The following is an 18,344-nucleotide window of genomic DNA, read 5'->3' on the forward strand; positions in this document are numbered from 1 at the left end:
GGACCCAGATTGTTGGGGGCAATAGGCTGAATCTGTAAACCGCTTAGAGGGGGCTGTAAAGAACTGTGAAGCGATATATAAGTCCAAGTGCTAGTGATATTTTTCCATAGAATGCTGCCTGACTTAAATTTACCTTGGCAATAACCTTCATAGATTTCTTGCTTTGCCCTCAATCTCAGCATATAAATATGCTAAATTTACAAGGAGGCACTACTGTTTCATTCCAATTCCTATATTTTTAACTAATAATAAATTCCTTTTTTACAACCCTGTAATCCCTTAATTCAGGGTAGAGTTGGGATGTGACTGGATGGAGCTGAGTGTTTACTAACTGGATACCCTTCCTGACGCCATATGGAGTTTGGAGCAGATATTTATCCTTTGCGTCCTACTGTAGGAGAGAAACATCTACTGCTACCTAGGACTAAACTCTCAACCTTCTGGTTTAAATAATAATAATGACAAAGTCTAAAATTTGGGGCTGACTATGCTACCAATCATAGTAACAGCAGCAGCTATAAAAGTAACAAATAGGTACTGCTGTGTGTGTAGTAGCAGGCATTAGTATTCTATCTGCCAGAAGATGGCATCATTTTACAACCAACCAAGGCAATAATAAATGTATTATTGTAAGGTTTCTATCAGCTTCCAAATGTTATTTTCTATTTACTTACTCATATATTTTGAATTATGTTTGGTAGTGCATTAAATGTACTCCTGAATCAAGTTTGGAATTACTTTAAAACCATTTCTGAACTCTGTTCAAAGTGGTATTTGTCACAGTAGTTATCAGTACTATAGCCAACAGAAATGCACTCCTCCAGAAATTGATTTTAATTGAATCCAAAGATAATGATGTAAGCTTGAAATTTTTCCCACAATTGTAAGATGAGCTACTGAATACACAGAATTGTCCTGATTTGACATGGTATTATCTCATGCTGACACAAAACCAGTTGTGCACTTCAAAATAACCCATAAATTGGGGAAACCTTTGAACAGACTACCAGATTCAGAGATTTGCAGGTAAAATTAGAACAGATTCTGCAGAGGAACAGAAGCTGCTTCTAAACCAGAAATCCTGATCTGGCAAATTCTGTCCAAGTAAAATTGGAACAGACATACTGAAGGCCATGTTTAAAAGGTGATTTGTTTGTTCCCTGTTAACAATCAACATGCAGGAAAAAATAACTCCCTGGTTCTTTTGCTTTCTTTCTGGATTATAAAGCTAAATCAATTATACAGAAAGGTGGAATACAACCTCGTTGTATGTATGTTTATACATGTATTAATTTTTACCTTGCTGTTTCTTTCCACTCTGATTCTTCACCTTCTTTCACACAGATTTCATCCATTTCTGTGAATAGGTCATGGGGGACATGCTCCTCATCCTCTTCCATACCAAGGATAAAGTGAACTCGCTGAGATGGGGAATCTAAAAAGTGGAACATTGTACTAATAATTCTAATGACAAGGACAATGGTAATGTATTCTTTGTAGTTATGGAAATGCACAGGGACAGCAGAATCAAGAAAAAGAATTACAAAGCATACAGACAGTTCTCAACTTACAATCATTCATTTAGTGACCATTCAAAATTATAACAGCACTGACAACAGTGGCTTATGGCCAATCATTCAGAATAGAACTGGAAGGGACCTTGGAGGTGTTCTAGTCCAACCCCCTGCTCAAGCAGGAGACCCTATACCATTTCAGATAGGTGGCTGCCCAGTCTTTTCTTAAAAATGTCCAGTGATGAATACACCTACAACTTTTAAAGGCAAGCTGTTCCACTGGTTGTTTGTCCTCACTATTAGGAACTTTTTCTTTAATTCCAGGTTGCTTCTCTCCTTGATTAGTTTCCATCCATTGTTCCTTGTCTTGCCTTCTGGTGCTTTGGAAAATAATTTGTCTTCCTTGTGGCAGCCCTTCAAATACCGGAATGCTGTTATCATGTCACCTCTAGTCAGGGATGAAATCCAGCAGGTTCTGGAGAACCGGTAGCAGAAACTTTGAGTAGTTCGGAGAACTGGCAAATGCCACGTCTGGCTGGCCTCAGAGTGGGAAGGGAATGGAGATTTTGCAGTATCCTTCCCCTCCACGCTCACCAAGCCACGCCCACAGAACCAGTAGTAAAAAAAATTGCATTTCACCACTGCTTCTACTTTTCTCTAGATTGGCCATACTAATTCCTGCAGTCGTTCTGCAGATTTCACAATCATGTCCGTTGCTGCATCCCCACAGTCCTGTGATCAATATTTGGGCACTTGTCAACTGGCATGTACTTATGATGTGTCCTAAGGTCATGTGATCACCTTCTCAGATGATTTGTTACCTTCCCAGCTGGCTTGACAAGCCAAGTCAGTGGGGGAAGCCAGATTCACTTTACAGCTCTGATTCACTTAACGACTGCAATTATTCACTTAATATAACTGTAGCAAAAAAAAGGTCGTAAAATGGAGCACAGCTCAATAACTGCCTTGCTTAGTAACAGAAATGTTGGGCTCCATTGTGTTCATAAGTTGAGCACTATCTGCCTACAGAGAGAGATCTAACAGATAAAAGGGGCAAATTACAGAAAAGATCTTGCAAAGTCATCAGTTCTCAAAAAATATCAGTCAAAGATGTGATTCTTTTAGTTCGTTGTTTCTGGTGTTCTATTCTTTGGTGAATGAAAGTCGTTATTAGTAATTTTTTCTATTAGTGAAGAAGTGAGTAGAATCTGCAGAACCAGAAGTTCATTTAAAAGAAACAAGTTTCACAAAAGTAAAGTCACCTTTACATGAAACTCAAGTTCATAGATCCATCCCTATAGATTTTTTGGTAACTATATAGAGGTAGATTAATAAATCCCCCTTCTTCTGGGATTTCTTTTCTTTGTGTAGTTTACAGCCTTCTGTTTCCTGGAGGTTTCTAAACAAACCAATTCTACTTTGTCCAGAGCTTAGAAAATATCAGTCAATAATTAATCTATGAGCAAAGATGCCCACCTCCTCCTGCACTTTAGATTATATTGCCATTTTGTTTGTTTCTGCTAAGTATCTTTCACTTGTGATGTTCCACTCTAATCTTTCAGTTCCCTTTTAGATTCCTTATTCCGGCAACATGTTACCTAATGTCTTAGCTGCATTCAGTCAACTGTCTGACTGATATCTAAATGTTCAGTCCTGGATGGCACCCTATGAGTTGTGATCTAAGTAACTAGGTGGAGAGTCTCTACCTGGCTAAGCATCGCATGTAATGTACTTTTACTGTACTGGTGTAAGGATGCAAAGTGTATGGGATTGCATCACACATGAACACAGGTGGGACTTCCCATTTCCTTGTTTTTGTGGCAAGTTTTACAACTTTTAAAAAAATACTTAGAATGGTATCTATTTTAGGGGTTACACTATAATTAACTACATCAGAGTGGTGCAGTGGCCTAGAGATGGAGCTCTTACCTCGCAATCAGGAGGCTGTGCATTCTATCTTAGGTAGAGACAGATAATATTTTTCTCTTTGGATGCAATGAGAATATATCTGCTGAACAAAGCTCCGCATTGGTGACAGGAAGGGCATCCAGCCATTAAATGCTCTGCTAGCTCTATTCAGTTGCCCAGACTCCACCCCGCAAGGGATCATGAGATTGTTAGATGATGATGATGATGATGATGATGATGATGATGATGATGACGACAACAACAACTATAATCAACTACATCAAATTGTGGGAAACAATGTCAGGTTTAAAGGTTTAATGCTGATTAGAGGGCAATCCAAGACCACCAAAAGTTAGTTTGAGCAGCGGTTTGGTTGTAAATAGTTCTGTAGTTTAGGCCAAAACCTCTGCCCTACATTAATGATCACACATACATAATGGTGTATCTGAAAAATGTTTAGGATCATGCTCGTTCACGAGCTGAACATGAGTAAGTGCATTAGGCCTGGAAGGTAAGAATGGCTAATGAAGCTGCAAAAAGGAAATCATAGCACCAAGTCATGGCAAGGAACTTTCCCACTTTATTCCATACTAAGTAATCCTTTAGAACCTCTGAAGATTGGAAACCACTTTTGGCTCAGACACTTAAGAAGAAATGTATCTTAGTTGGGAAAAGGGCAAATTCAGATGATCCAACATATGGGAAACAGTTACAATACGCATAACTCTAATGGGCAGGGGGAGGCATAACAATACTTTCCAACGTACCTGAAAGGCTAGCATGCAAACACACCCTTTGCTACCAGGAAAGGATTATATAAAATTCAGCTGCAAGGGACAATTTTTACTTGAACATGAAGTGTGGTGCGCAGTTCCATAATGGAACTGATTGACTGGAAGTTCAGGCTTCTCCATTAGGATAGGTCTTCAAGCAGAGGTGAGCTGCCACCAATTGGATATTTTAGTTTCCGAATCAAACATTGGATTAGAATAATGGCCTGCAAATGCTTTTGTGTTTGGGTGACTCTAGGGTGATCCTACTATTTCAGAGACAATAGGTCCTGTCCATCTCCAAATCTTTCAAAGATTGAGCATTAAAAGTTCTCAGCCATATTCTGAATGCCTCCATAAGATCCTAAAGAACGTATACACGACAATAGTATGGCAAATAGGAGACTATATGCCTCACTCGCCCACTGTGTTCTATTATCATCACACACTTACCGTAAGTTTCATGCTCCTCCAATATACTATCCTTTATCCGATCTCGTTTCCTGTGTTTGGGGCCGTGGGTTCTGTGATGTCTGTGGCCTTGTTTAACCAAAGGCATCCGTACCCCAACATATAATGTCCTGTGCCCTGGAAGAAAAGCAGATTGTCAGGTATTTATGGCTTTGACTTTGTTGAAATTACACCAGCAAACCATCAGAAATACAGAAAAGGTCATCTTCCTTGTTAAAGCCACACTTCGCCATTATGTTGAATGTAGACCTTGGAACATGAGTTTACGTTTATTTTTGCTTTTGCTTTTTTTACTTTTACTTTTTTACTTTTTTACTTTTTTACTTTTTTACTTTTTTACTTTTTTACTTTTTTACTTTTTTACTTTTTTACTTTTTTACTTTTTTACTTTTTTTACTTTTTGACTCTTTGACTCTTTGACTCTTTGACTCTTACACTCTTACACTCTTACTCTTACTTTTACTTTTACTTCAACTTCACTTTACTTTTACTTTATTGTCATTGCACATCGTACAACAAAATTAAATGCCATCTTCAGTGTATATTATAACTATAAAAATAAAAACACAAACACACATCCTTCACATGCTATATAATTTAAATTGAAAACCTGATATCAATCCAATATATACAGGCAGTCCTTGACGTACGACCACAATTGAGTCCAAAATTTCTGTTGCTAAGCAAGACACTTATTAAGTGAGTTTTGCCCCATTTTACGACTTTTCTTGACATAGTTGTTAAGTGAAACACCGCAGTTCTTAAGTTAGTAGCATGACTACTAAGTGAATCTGGCTTCCCCATTGTGTTGGCTTGTCAGAAGGTCACAAAAGGGGATCACATGACCCCAGGACAAGGCAACTGTCCTAAATATGAATCAGTTGCCAAGCATCTGAATTTTGATCACATGACTGTGGGGATGTTGTAATGGTCGTAACTGTGAAAAATGGTCATAAATCACTTCTTTCAATGCCATTGTAACTTGCCATTGCACTAAATGCACTGTTGTAACTCGAGGATTACTTATAAACATAAATTGTATATAGGTATTCCTCATTTAGCGACCACAATTGGGATTAGTAACTGAGCTGTTAAGCGAAGCACTTGTTAAATGAAGCAAGTGTGCTTGTGATCTTGCTTCTTTTGATCTTGCTTTCCTTTGTTCTATGGATAAGGGCTCCTTGAGAGCTGTCCAGAGTTGGTTAGAAGATGGGAGGCTATGTAACTGCTTTAAATAAATAAATAAAACAAGGATTGGTTGTAAAAAAAAAAATCCATAACTTCAAATGGTCACTAAACAAGGCATTCATCAAATAAGGACTATCTATATTTAAAGCTGTCATCACACTCCAGACAAACTACGCCAGCTTTTGTACATACTACTGTAATTCATAAAATTTGTTACAACTATTCATAATTTCTGGTCCTTCTTACGTAATACAGCTAATGAAATACCTACTGTTAGATCGGGTAATGGAAATGCACACAAGGCTAAAGGCACAACAGCTCTTTATTAAGGTACAACAAGTAAGAACAATCCAGGGAAGGTTGAGTCTGACAGCAGCCCATTTATAGGGAGCTGTCAGGCCCTTCGACCAATAAGATTAAACCTCTATTCCTGCCGGAACAGAGGACCTTGGTGGAAACCACTATAGTTGAAACAAGTATCTAACACCCCTTCCTTCTTGGATGAAATAATCCTACTCATTACGTAGTCACGCAGCTAGGCGGGCTTTTGGGTAGCTCTGCCAGACCTGTGCAGTTCAGTCAGAAGGTGTTCTTTGGACAGGTCGGACAGACCTGTTTGCTCCGCAGCTCCACTTGGTGGAAGCTCCTGGAACCTTTCACAGGCCACGGCTGGAGCTTCTAGAGCCGGTTCGCTCGGAGCTCGCTGCGGACCTGCAACATAGCCAGATAAATTTCCCGGTACCCTCGGGCTTGAGCTGTCTGTGGAAGGAGTGAGTGTTTGCTCCGTTTGGGTAGGGCTTTGGCTAATTTGTGCAGGAGTTACCTCTGGTTGTCTAAGAGTGGAGTTGGAGAGGCGGCCACGGAGTTGATCAATATGCCTTCTCCAATTCCGACCGTCCTCGAGCTCTACAAGAAAGGAGTGAGGCCCGGTGATGCCTATCACTGTGGCAGGAATCCACAGAGTTCCCCCGGCATAGTTATGGGTGTAAACTGAAACCCCTACGAATTTTGCTCGTGGAGTCAGGGGGCGATGTGGCAGAATAGTTTGGGTGTAGCCGGTCTAAGTGGGACCTTAGCCGGCGACCCATGAGAAGCTCAGAGGGGCTTCTCCCTGTAGTGGCACTGGGTGTGATGTGCTGAATTAGCAAATAGTGGTCAACCCGTGTTTGCCAATCTCCCGGGCCCATCCTAGTGAGGGCCTCTTTTGCAGATCTCACCATTCTCTCCACCTGACCATTGGAGGCCGGATGGAATGGCGCGACCAGGGCATGCCTGATTCCAGTGACGTGCGGTGAGGGTTATGGCTGGGGAGGCTGGTGACGTCATCAGGAAGGCGGGGAATGGGACCACATGTGCAGCACACGTGGTCCCATTCTCCGCCTTCCTGAGTGAACATTAAGAGGACCGCAGAGTGCACTGATCCGCGTAGCATTGCTTCCTCCACCGGCGCCAGTCCCTTCCCCCCCCCACTCCTTCAAGGTCTCCCACCAACCCAAAGCCCGATCCCCAGCTCCCTCGGGCAAGGCTTGAGCGGGGTGAATGGGAAAGCAACGTAAGGGGCTGCACTTTCACCCCGTTCAAGCCTTGCTGCCTGCAGCCACCGCCCGCCCTCGCTGCCCCTTTCGTTGCTTTCCTGCCCACCTCTAAGGCACGCCAAAGCCTCCTTCGTCCCCCCCCAGCGCGCGCCCTTTTTATTTCCCGCGATACCCCCCCCCCATTTCGGGAAAGCTCCCGGGCGTGCTCGCTCTTTTGTTCGGCTGGACTGCCTCGGCACCATTCTGGCTACCTCCATCCGGGTGCTCCCGGGAGCTGTGGAGGGCGAAGGCAGAAATGTCGGCACTGCCGGAGAACAAAGGCATGCAAACACGCATCTACCTGCTGTCTTTTCCAGCTAGCTAGCGCTCTTTACCTAGCGCTCCAGCCGAGAGGGACAGGGAGGAGAGGAGGGGGTAGCTGCGGGCTACCTTCCGCCCCTGCCGTGCGTGCCTCGCTCTTGTCGGAGCCTTGGTCGCCCGCAGCTTCCACTGAGAACCGCAACTCCACCCGCCTCACCAAACCAATTTCGAAATCATTCTTTATTCCAAATGCGCACAAAAAGCGTCCGCGATCGGTGAAAAAGAGCACTAGGTAGCTGGAACGCAAACAAGCATCTACCCAGCTGTCTTTTCCAGCTTTTCGTGCGCATTTGGAATAAAGAATGATTTCGAAATTGGTTTGGCGAGGCGGGCGGAGTTGCGGTTCTCAGTGGAAGCTGCGGGCAGCCGAGGCTTCGACAAGAGCGAGGCGCGCACGGCAGAGGCGGAAGGTAGCCCGCAGCTACCCCCTCCTCTCCTCCCTGTCGCTCTCGGCTGGATCCAACCTTGCCGGCCCTTCCAGAGCCGGAGCGGGATGGAGCGAAGAAAAAGGGGCAGAAGCGCAAAGAAGAGCTCGGGGCGACAAGGGCTTCGCCGTGGACTTTTCCTTGTTGCGAGCAAAACGTGCGCGATCGGTGGGCTAGGTAGCTGGAAAAGACAGCTGGGTAGATGCGTGTTTGCATGCCTTCGTTATCCGGAAGCGCCGACAACATTTCTGCCTCTGCAGCTCCCGGGCGCGGCCGGACGAATGTATATAATATTATAATATTATATACTATTATTTCATGAAGAGAGGTGAGGCCCTGCCTCCCCTGCCTCCCCTGACGGCACGTCACTGCCTGATTCCCTGAGCTGCTAGGAAGGTCTCAAATTGCATGGCCATGAATTGGGGCCCATTGTCAGAGACCAAGACGTTGGGCAGGCCGTGCATGGAGAAAAGTCTCCGTAGTACCTTGATGACTGCTTCTGCCGTAGTTGATGTCATCAGGACCACGTCTAGCCATTTCGAGTAGGCATCCACCACTACAAGGAATGTCTGGCCATGAACTGGGCCAGCAAAATCAATGTGCACCCTAGACCACGGTACTTGAGGTTGCTCCCACTTCTTAGTAGGTGCCTCTGGGGGTGCTGGTCTGGACTCCTGGCACGGTGTGCAGGTGGCAACCCATTCTTCAATCTCCTTGTTCATGTTAGGCCACCACATGTAACTCCTAGCCAAAGACTTCATCCTGACAATTCCAGGATGCCCTAGTGTAAAGCCTCTAATACTGCAATGCGCAGTTTGGGTGGAACAACTACCCGGTCCCCCACAGTAAACAGCCATTAACAACCGATAACTCATCATGTTTGGTAAAATACACTTTGAAATCAGCCCCAACAGGCCCCTTGGGCCACCCCCTCCACACCCAGTTCAAAATTTGTTTGATGGTGGAGTCCTTTGCAGAGTGACGAGCAAAGTCACTAAGCGAGACTAAACCAGTCTCTAAACAGTCAATGCAAAAAACGGGCATCTCGGGTGTAGGGTCTGCGAGTAGTTTGTTGGTGCTCTCATTGACACCAGTCACTTCTAGCCCCAGGACTTCAAACAGTCAAGCCCCAGGAGGCTCCGCAGGTCTCTGCTGACCACCGTCACTGGGAGCTGGCCGCTGAAATTGTTGAAGTTCACCCGGAAGGTGCCCTGGCCCATGATTGGGACTCGGTTCCCCGGATAATCACGAAGGCAGATGTCAGGGACGCATAGATGCTGCTTCTTCAGGCTAGGGATAGCCCGCTTGAACGTAGACCACGGCATGATGGTCAATGATGACCCCGTGTCGATCTCGATCTCGCATGGAGAGCCCTCAATAAGGACTGTGGCCTTCAGCTTTTTTGACCGCCTTGTGCGGACTTGGCCGATTGAGGTGTGGTAGGTGACTCTGGTGTCGCCCTCTGGGTGCCGTGGTGGTGGCTGCCATGCTTCTTGGTCGGGCCTCTGCTGGCGGTTAGGTCAGTTTCTTGGCTGCCAGGTCATTGGGGGGTGTTTGCTTCAGCAAACCTTGGCGATGTGCCCCTTTCGCTCGCAGCGCTGGCAGATAGCATCGCGGAAATGGCAAAACGATCTGGCATGGTCTTCTCCGCAGCTAGCGCAAGGCAGGAGACGCAGTTTGAATTTGAGTGCCAGCTTGGTGCAGTTACTGCACATGCGGCAGTTGTCATCTTCTTCGCCTTCTGAGCTCTCGGCCTCTGCAGCCTTGCGATGTGAGCGTGCGCTCTTCTGCGTGTCCTGCGAAGTGCCCTGGCGCTGCAGGGTTTCTGCAGACTTAGCGGCCGATTCTGATGCCCTGGCTTCGTCCAAGGCAATTTGCAGAGTGAGGTCAGACGTGGCCTCCTCTGTAAATTAATGTCCCACACACCGCATATAATGCGGTCAAGAATAAGTTCGTCTAAGTCTCTGAATTCGCAGTACGCTGCGACTTTTTGTAGCACCACAATGTACTCGGTGATTGATTCGCCCTCCTTTTGGTTCCAAATGTTAAATTCATGTCGGCGAACGTGCTTGAATGGCTTGGGGGTGTAGTGGGTCCTCAGCGTCTGCTGGAGCACGGACCAAGCGACTGATTGTAGCGGCGTTGGTTCAGAAAGGTCTTTCGCCGTTTCAAACACTTCCTGGCCACAGTATCCGAGGAACATGTTCTTCTTGCGGCCTTCAGAAAGGCCCATGAGGTCATTGGCCTCGAGGAAACAGTCAAACCGTGGCATATACGAGTCCCAGTGCTCAGTGACTGGGTCATACGGAGTCGGTGGGGCGTGCATGGCCATTTTGTGTTCTGAGGGCGTTTTGAGTTTGCCGCTCAAAAATGGCTGCTCGAAGCTGCGCTGGGTGTACTTGCTGGATTGCTATGCTTTTTTTTTGATTCGCCTAGTTGCCTTCCAATCCCACCTTCAGCGCCAGTGTTAGATCAGGTAATGGATAGGCACACACAGGCTAACGGTAACAACAGCTCTTTATTAAATGCAACAAGTGAGAACAATCCAGCGAAGGTTGAGTCTGACAGCAGGCCTTTTATAGGGAGCTGTCAGACCCTTCGGCCAATAGGATTAAACTTCTGTTCCCGCCAGAACAGAGGACATTGGTGGAAACCACTGTAGTTGAAACAAGTATCTAACACCTACCCATGATTTCCTGAAAGCTAAATGTATCATCTAAATATGAGGTATAGGATGCTTCCATCCAGAATGAACTGAAGAACCAAACCATTAATAGAATGTGATTGAAACGTCTAATTTTTTTTGGGGGGGGGAATGCATCCTGCAGTCAGAAGCAGCCTTGACTCAAAATGAACAACAATGAAGTTTGCTAATTACATTAAGAGAACAAGTATGCATTTATTTATTTATTATTTTTATTTATTTATTTGCTTTCCTCCTTTAAGAGAAATCCCAATGTAATTTATACTTTAAAATTACGATCAAAAAGAATTTTAAAAGGATAAAACAAGTGACAAAAATATATCACTTGTAAAATTAGTGCTAAAGCAATTAAAACCCACAGTAACATTATCCTGTTCCTAAAAGCTTGGTAAATAAAAATGACTTTGCCAGAGGAAGAAAAGGCAATAAAAATGGTGAAGACTGAAAACACCAGTCCTCAGCCAATTGTTACACCTCAGCATGAGAGAGAGAGAGAGCGCGCACCCAGAGTACAGGCTTTCCATAGATGTCCTTAGGGGAAGAGAAGGAACATATAAAAAGAAGTGTAAAAAGAAGATACTGCATTCCCAAATGATGAAGGGCTATATAGATTAAAACCAGAACCTATAATTGGTACTCAAATTGATCTGCAAGCCAATAAAAAGAATAAAGAACTTCTGAGTTGAACCTGTTTCACAGTTCAAATCTTGCTGCAATATTTTGTAGTACAATTGATATTTCTGAATCATCATCAAGGGCAGCCCCAAGTATATAGTTCATTACAGTAATCTAAACAAGACATTTTGAAAGGATGGATTTTTGTAATGCAGCTATCTCTATCCCAGTAAAGCCTGAGGTAATGGAAGGTATTTCATTTAAAAAAAACACATTACCACCACTTGGGCCCCTCATGTCAAAGATGGGTTAGAAGTGCTCCAAGCTACTAATTTAATTTCTATGGAAATGGCATAGAACGATAGAAATTACATAGACTAATATGATCAAGTATTAATTCATGCAGAGCTATGAATTAATGCTGAAACTGTAGCTGATTTTGCTATATTTGACCTATTTTGTCTTCAAAGTGTCTTGCCAATAAATCACACAGAAAGCTACCAAAGATTCTGTATGATCTAACTAGACTGCATAGCGCCACAATTACCTGGAAAGACTTCCAATAATTGACAGTGAGAGGATAAATGGTGGAAGAGAATATTTCTGGCCTCCATCACAACTTCAAAGTAAGCCCAGTGATTGGCCCCCATTAGTGTTCAATTGAATTTCCTATGATTTTTTGTCTGTCTGCCTTCTGATTTGTCTCTCATCTGCTAAATCTTTAAATGTTGAATGATTTATATTGTGTGATGTACAAACTAAGTCAGTACAGCAAGCTTGTTGGTTTCTGAATTTGAAATAGCAGCCAAAGCCTTATAATCAAAATTAGCACTAAAAGAGGTAAATCCAGCATTACCATGTGGGTAGTACTTTAATAATTACTATGAATTATAGTTCCCATATAGCACATCCATTTTTAGACGACTATGAGATGAACTGCTCATTTCAGGACATAATCTGATTGCTGCATCTTTCAGACTTGCCTTTCTATATATTTTGTTCATACCATTTGACATTCTCCGTTGACAGAAAAATTGTAAGCATCCCCTCTCTGTCTCTTAAGAGTCTCTGCTCAGGCATGAGTTTAGCTAGGATGATTATGCTACCAAGAGTTTCACATTTGCTCCTGGTGAGAATTCTCTGATGTTAATGGTGTAAACATGTTGCAGGCTCAGGGGGAATCATACTAATATAGGAAATTAGAGAATAGGAGTCTCTTTTGTGATTGCCTGCCCACCACACAAGGAGAAAGAAAATTTCTTGTAAAAAGGCCTATACACTCAAGAAAATTGGACTGGAAGAAAAGACAATGAAGGCAGTGGTGGGTTGCTATTTGTTTTACTATTGGTTTGCTTGTGCTCGTGTTCGCGCAATGCTTCTGTGCGAATGGGTGGAGCCTCCCACCGCTGACCCTACCGGTTCGCCCAATCCGGGCTGGCCAACCCAACTCTGAATGAAAGCTATGATTGGTGCATACTGATTTTTTAAAAATCACTTATCTGCATAGATTAATATCACCATTTATAAACAGGAAAGGAGACCACAATTTTTTGAATGACCATTGGCTTACCTGAAGGGTCCTTTTCTGTACACCGCGGGAGAGTCCAAGCAATGGGTTAATTCAGTCTGCTTGCCCTTAGGACTGAGGAACTATTTTTCCTTAAGCCACACCTCCTCCTGGTGTGCTCAATCCCCCAGAATTCTTAGAAGGAGTCAGTTCGTGCGGACGGAGCGAAGCGTCCAAGATGATGTACTGTTGACACGAGGAACCCGAATCCCGGCCTTGAGAGCCAGGGTGGGTTGGACTCTCCCGCGGTGTACAGAAAAGGACCCTTCAGGTAAGCCAATGGTCATTTTCCTGTACACCGCTTGGAGAGTCCAAGCAATGGGACATACCAAAGTTATTGTCCATCTGGGCGGGCAGAAGAAGGCTCCCGGGATTCGGTCTCTGACACAACCGCCTGGAGCACACGCCTGCCGAAGGACGCCTCAGCCGAGGCAAAAATGTCCAATTTATAGTGTCGCACAAATGGAGAAGGAGAGGACCACGTAGCGGCCCTGCAGATGTCCAGGATCGAGGCCTGGGTGGCCCAGGCCGCTGAGGTAGCAGCACTTCGTGTGGAGTGTGCAGTGATGCCGCGCGGAACGGCCTTGGATTGACTTTCATAGGCAGTCGCAATGCAAGCGCGAAGCCACCTGCCAATTGTGGAGGAAGTGACCTTCTTCCCTAGGGAACCGGGCTGGAAGGAGAGGAAAAGAGCCTCTGACTTCCCGAATTCCGCAGTACGAGCGATGTAGACCTTCAGGGCCCTCCTGACATCAAGATTGTGCCAGGATCGCTCTCTGGGATGCGACGGATGAGGACAAAAATTTTGCAACACAATGTCTTGCGCTCTATGGAACCATGAGGTTACTTTGGGGGTAAAGGTCGGGTCCAGCCTCAAAATGACCCTGTCAGGGTGGATGACGCACAGATCCCGGCGAACAGAAAGAACCGCCAGCTCCGAAATCCGGCGAGCTGACGTGATGGCAATCAAGAAGGCCGTCTTCAGCGTCAGGAATCGAAGAGAAGTAGTGCGTAGAGGCTCGAATGGAGGGCCAGATAGGGCCCGCAGGACCATGGACAGCTGCCAAGTAGGGTAGCGATGAACGGTGGGAGGGCGAAGGTTAGAGGCGCCCTTGAGGGAAAGACGCACCTTCGGAATTTTGCTGAGAGGCAAAAAGGTGGTCGCCCGACCAGATAGTAGACAAAGCCGCCACTTGGCGTCGAAGGGTGTTCGGGGCCAGGCCCTTGTTGAGTCCCGCTTGAAGGAAGTCAAGCACTCTGGGAACAGGCGCGGTCGTCGGCTCGATGAGCAGCTCCTCACACCACTTGGCGAAGGCGGCCCAGGACGCATCGTAAATCCCAGTGGTTGAAGGGCGTCTCACCGCCTGAATGGTGCTCACTACCTCCTCCGACAGGCCTTGGCCTTTCAGTCGGTCCCCCTCAAGTGCCAGACGGCCAACTGGGGCCACTGGGGCTCTGGGTGAATCACGGCCCCCTGGTTGAGGGAGATCTGGTCCGGAGGAATGCGCCACGGAGGAGACACCGACAGGTGGACAAGGTCGGCGAACCACGACCTGCGGGGCCAATGCGGGGCCACGAGAAGGACCTCTGCTCCCTCTGCGATGACCTTGGAGATGAATTGAGGAAGGAGAGGCAGGGGAGGGAAGGCATACAGTAGCTCGCGGGGCCACTTGCAACGCAGTGCGTCTGTCCCCTCCGCCCCCGGGGTGAAGAACCGGGAGTAGAAGCGGTCGAGTTGCTTGTTGTCCCTGGACGCAAACAGGTCTACGGCCGGAGTCCCGAATCTGTCGGACATCTGGTGGAACAGGCGAGGGTCCAGTTTCCACTCCGCAGGATCTATGGTCGTCCTGCTCAGCCAATCGACCTGTGTGTTGTCCACTCCGGAGATATGGTCGGAGCGAATGTACTCCAGATGGCGCTCCGCCCAGCGTCCCAGGGACTCCGCCTCTCTCATCAGTGCTCTGGATCTGGTGCCGCCCTGGCGGTTCATGTGGGCCTTGGTGGCCACATTGTCCGTCATCAGAAGCACATGTTGACGATGGATGGACCGGCTGAAATGGCGCAGGGCCAGGCGAGCAGCTCTCAGTTCCAGCAGGTTGATGCTGTAGCTGGTTTCCGCTTGGGACCACTTGCCCTGAACAATCAGGGACCCCATGTGGGCTCCCCAGCCGGAGAGGCTGGCGTCTGTGGTGAAGATCAACCTCTCGGGCTCCTTGAATAGGTGGCCCTCGAGGATGGCCGGAGACACCCACCAGCGGAGGGACCTCTTTACGTCCGGCGTAACTCGAATCGGCCTGGTAGAGTTGCTCCTGGATGCCCTCTGGTGCGGCAGCAGCAGCCACTGAAGAGCCCTGGAATGCAGGCGGGCCCACGGCACTATGGAAAAGCAGGAGATCATCTTTTCCAGCAGCTGCAATAGAAGGACCACTGGAGCCTGTCTCAAGCTCAACACCTTGTGGTCATGGACCTTAGACCGGCCAACCTGTCTCGGGAGAGGCAAACCCTGCACGAGTTGATATCTATCACCGCCCCCAGGTGTACAAGTCTGTTTGTTGGAGTGAGATGGCTCTTCTCTATGTTTAGAGTGAAGCCGAGATTTCTGAGGGATCTCATAGTGGTTTGGAGATCCCGTAGGGCCTGCTGCCTGGACGACGATTGGATAAGAATGTCGTCCAGGTAGCACTGGAGCCTTATGGGCCTGCGTCTTAGCTGGGCCCCACTATCGCCAGCACTTTGGTAAACGTCCGAGGAGCGGACGAGAGGCCGAATGGAACAGCTTTGTACTGGAAGTGGCGACCCGCATAATAGAAGCGCAGGAACTTCCTGTGCTGAGGACGGATGGGGATGTGGAGGCATGCCTCTTTGAGATCTATAGATGTGAGTAGATCTCCCTGTCGAATCCCCGCCAGAATGGTCTGCAGAGAGTGCATCTCGAACCTCCGGTAGGCGATATGCCTGTTGAGGATTCCGAGGTCCAAGATGGCTCTCCACCCCCCCGAGTTCTTTGGCACCAGGAAGAGGATGGAGTAAAACCCCCTCCCCTCTTTGCCCTGGGGAACTGGTTCCACGGCCCCGATGTCTAGGAGATGATTGACTTCCTGGTCCATACGCTCCCTCTTTTTGGGGGCAGGATGGGACAGGGCACCGGATGAAGGTCCGGGGGGGGAGGGACAGGAACTCCAGATATAGACCTTCCCTGACTGTCTGCAGAACCCAAGCATCCTCGGTGTTCTGGGCCCAATGGGAGGCAAACAACTGGAGGAGACCCCCGATGGGCGCCAGGCCCGGACAGTCACTTAGACTTACGGAACGGCCTACTGGAGGCCCCACCGCGATTATACTTGCGGAAGCCGAACTGCTGCCTGCCTCTGTCCGAAAGGACGCCCTGTCCTGGGATCTGTCGCCCTGCTGGCCGAACGACCTATTGGAGGGAGAGAAGGAAGAGGCAGAGGTAAAAGGCTCGGAGGCACGAAAGGACTGCCTCCTAGAATAGGGAGCGGCCTTACGTTCCTGCTTTTTGTTTAGAGAAGGTAGGATCTTCCTCTTGTCCTTGGACTCGATGAGGAGAGGATCCAGGGACTCGCCAAATAATTTGGACCCCTTAAAGGGGGCGGAAGCCAGTTTCCACTTGCTTTTCTGGTCCGCTTGCCAATGCCGGAGCCAGATCAGCCGACGAGAAGTTATATTAGAGCCGAGCGCCCTGGAGGCAAATTTAGTGGCATTAAGGGATGCATCAGCGGCATACTGGGAGGCCGCGATTATTTTTGACACGTCCTGGTGGAGACGGACTTTTCCCGCCGGGAGCTTGGTTAGGAGCTCGCGCAGCCAAATCACAGAGGCCCTATTAAAAAAGGAGGCGGCTGAAGAGGCCCTGATGGCCCAGGCAGCCGCCAGGTGGGTTTTGTGGCACGCCTTTTCCGCCTTCTTGTCCTCCGCCTTAAGGCCTTCCAGGAGGTCGGCCGGTAGGGAGGAGTTGGAGGTGAGCGCAGCGATGGGCGGGTCGACCGTGGGCAGGGCCAGAAGGTCCTCCAGCACTGGCTCCATAGTATAAAGCTTCCTATCTACCCCACTGGGAGAGGACTGCGTGGCTGGCTGATCCCACTGGCGCTGGATTAGGTCGAGAAACAGCCCCGGGACCGGAACCAGCTCTAGCTGGGGCGCTGGGGCATCAAACATGATCTCATTGGGATTAGCCGGAGTGGCATCCGCCGCCGGCGCGGTCGGTTTGGGCTTGATCCCCACCCTGGTGGCAGCCTTGACCTTGTGCAGGACAGATTTGAAAAGGCTGGGCTTGAACAGACCCGCAAAGGCGGGCGCTTCAGGGGGAAGGTCCTCGTCGTCCGAGAGACCTAGCACCTCCGGGTCAGGGTCCTCAATGGTAGAGGCCTCGCTGACCACCGAGGATTCCAGGGAAGGATGGCGAGCACGCTTGCTTGGAGGGGGAGCTGCCTGATCGGTTTTGGGGCCCTTAGGGGCCACTGCAGGGGACTCTTAAATTTCATGGCCTCCGTGATGCCCTTGGCAATGGCACGGGCCATCAGTTCCTGCATGCGGGGCGATAACTCCTCAGAGTCAGAATCAGGATCCAACCCCTCCTCTAGGGGGGGTGAAGCCTCACCCTGCATATCGACTATGCTAGCATCCCCAGGGGGAGGGGCCTGCTCACAGGCCCAAGAGGGCGCCGGGGAGGCCGGCTCTGCAAATGACCTATTTGGGGATAGGTCCTGGGACTCCACCTCCTCGGCGAGGACCATCTGGAGCTCTTCCCGGGAGGGAGGGATTCCTGAGAGGGACTGTTCCCTGTCTGCCTGGCGTCTGGCCTTCTCAATTGCTTGTCAAGGGCCCGCTGGCGCCTTTCAGCATCCTTGGCCTCAGCCACAGAAGGGAGCCTGGAACGCTGTTTCCCAGAGCTACCCCCACCACTCTTGCCCGCTCCCCCACTCCCCGATGAGGAGGAACCCTTGCTAGGGGCCCGCGAGAGGCTCGGCCTAGTATCTTGGGAATCGGGGGGACTGGGCAGATCCATAGTCAATGACCACACAAGATGGAGCAAGGCTATGATAAGGCAGAAGGATAGAGATAGACTGGATTGCTGCAATGGGAAACAAAACGAAAGGATTCGTTAAAATTGCCATATGCACAGTAATTAAATCAATACGTAAGACATCATCCCATGCTTAATACCAGTCGGAGGCCCAGGGGTAGGATTGGAGCCTGCACCGAAGTGCAAGGCTCTGCAGGAGAAGCAGGGAGGAGAATGACTATCAAAACTTGGCCTGCGCTTACT

The 18,344-nt window shown here is 47.9% G+C and overlaps 1 protein-coding gene across 3 annotated transcripts in view; it reads right to left on the reverse strand.

The window, feature by feature from the left end:
• Positions 1-18,344, reverse strand: part of LOC309382893 (electroneutral sodium bicarbonate exchanger 1-like) — a 126,610-nt gene that overhangs the window by 66,672 nt on the left and 41,594 nt on the right. For all 3 annotated transcript variants that reach the window (XM_081934851.1, XM_081934852.1, XM_081934853.1), the window contains exons 3-4: positions 4,646-4,780; positions 1,300-1,435 (exon numbers count right to left, since the gene is read on the reverse strand). In XM_081934851.1, coding sequence (XP_081790977.1) covers positions 1,300-1,435; positions 4,646-4,780 — 271 coding nt within the window. The remainder of the gene's footprint in view (positions 1-1,299; positions 1,436-4,645; positions 4,781-18,344) is intronic.

The sequence above is a fragment of the Natrix helvetica genome (assembly GCF_964273705.1).
Source record: "Natrix helvetica genome assembly, chromosome: 1".
NCBI classification, from domain to species: domain Eukaryota; kingdom Metazoa; phylum Chordata; class Lepidosauria; order Squamata; family Natricidae; genus Natrix; species Natrix helvetica.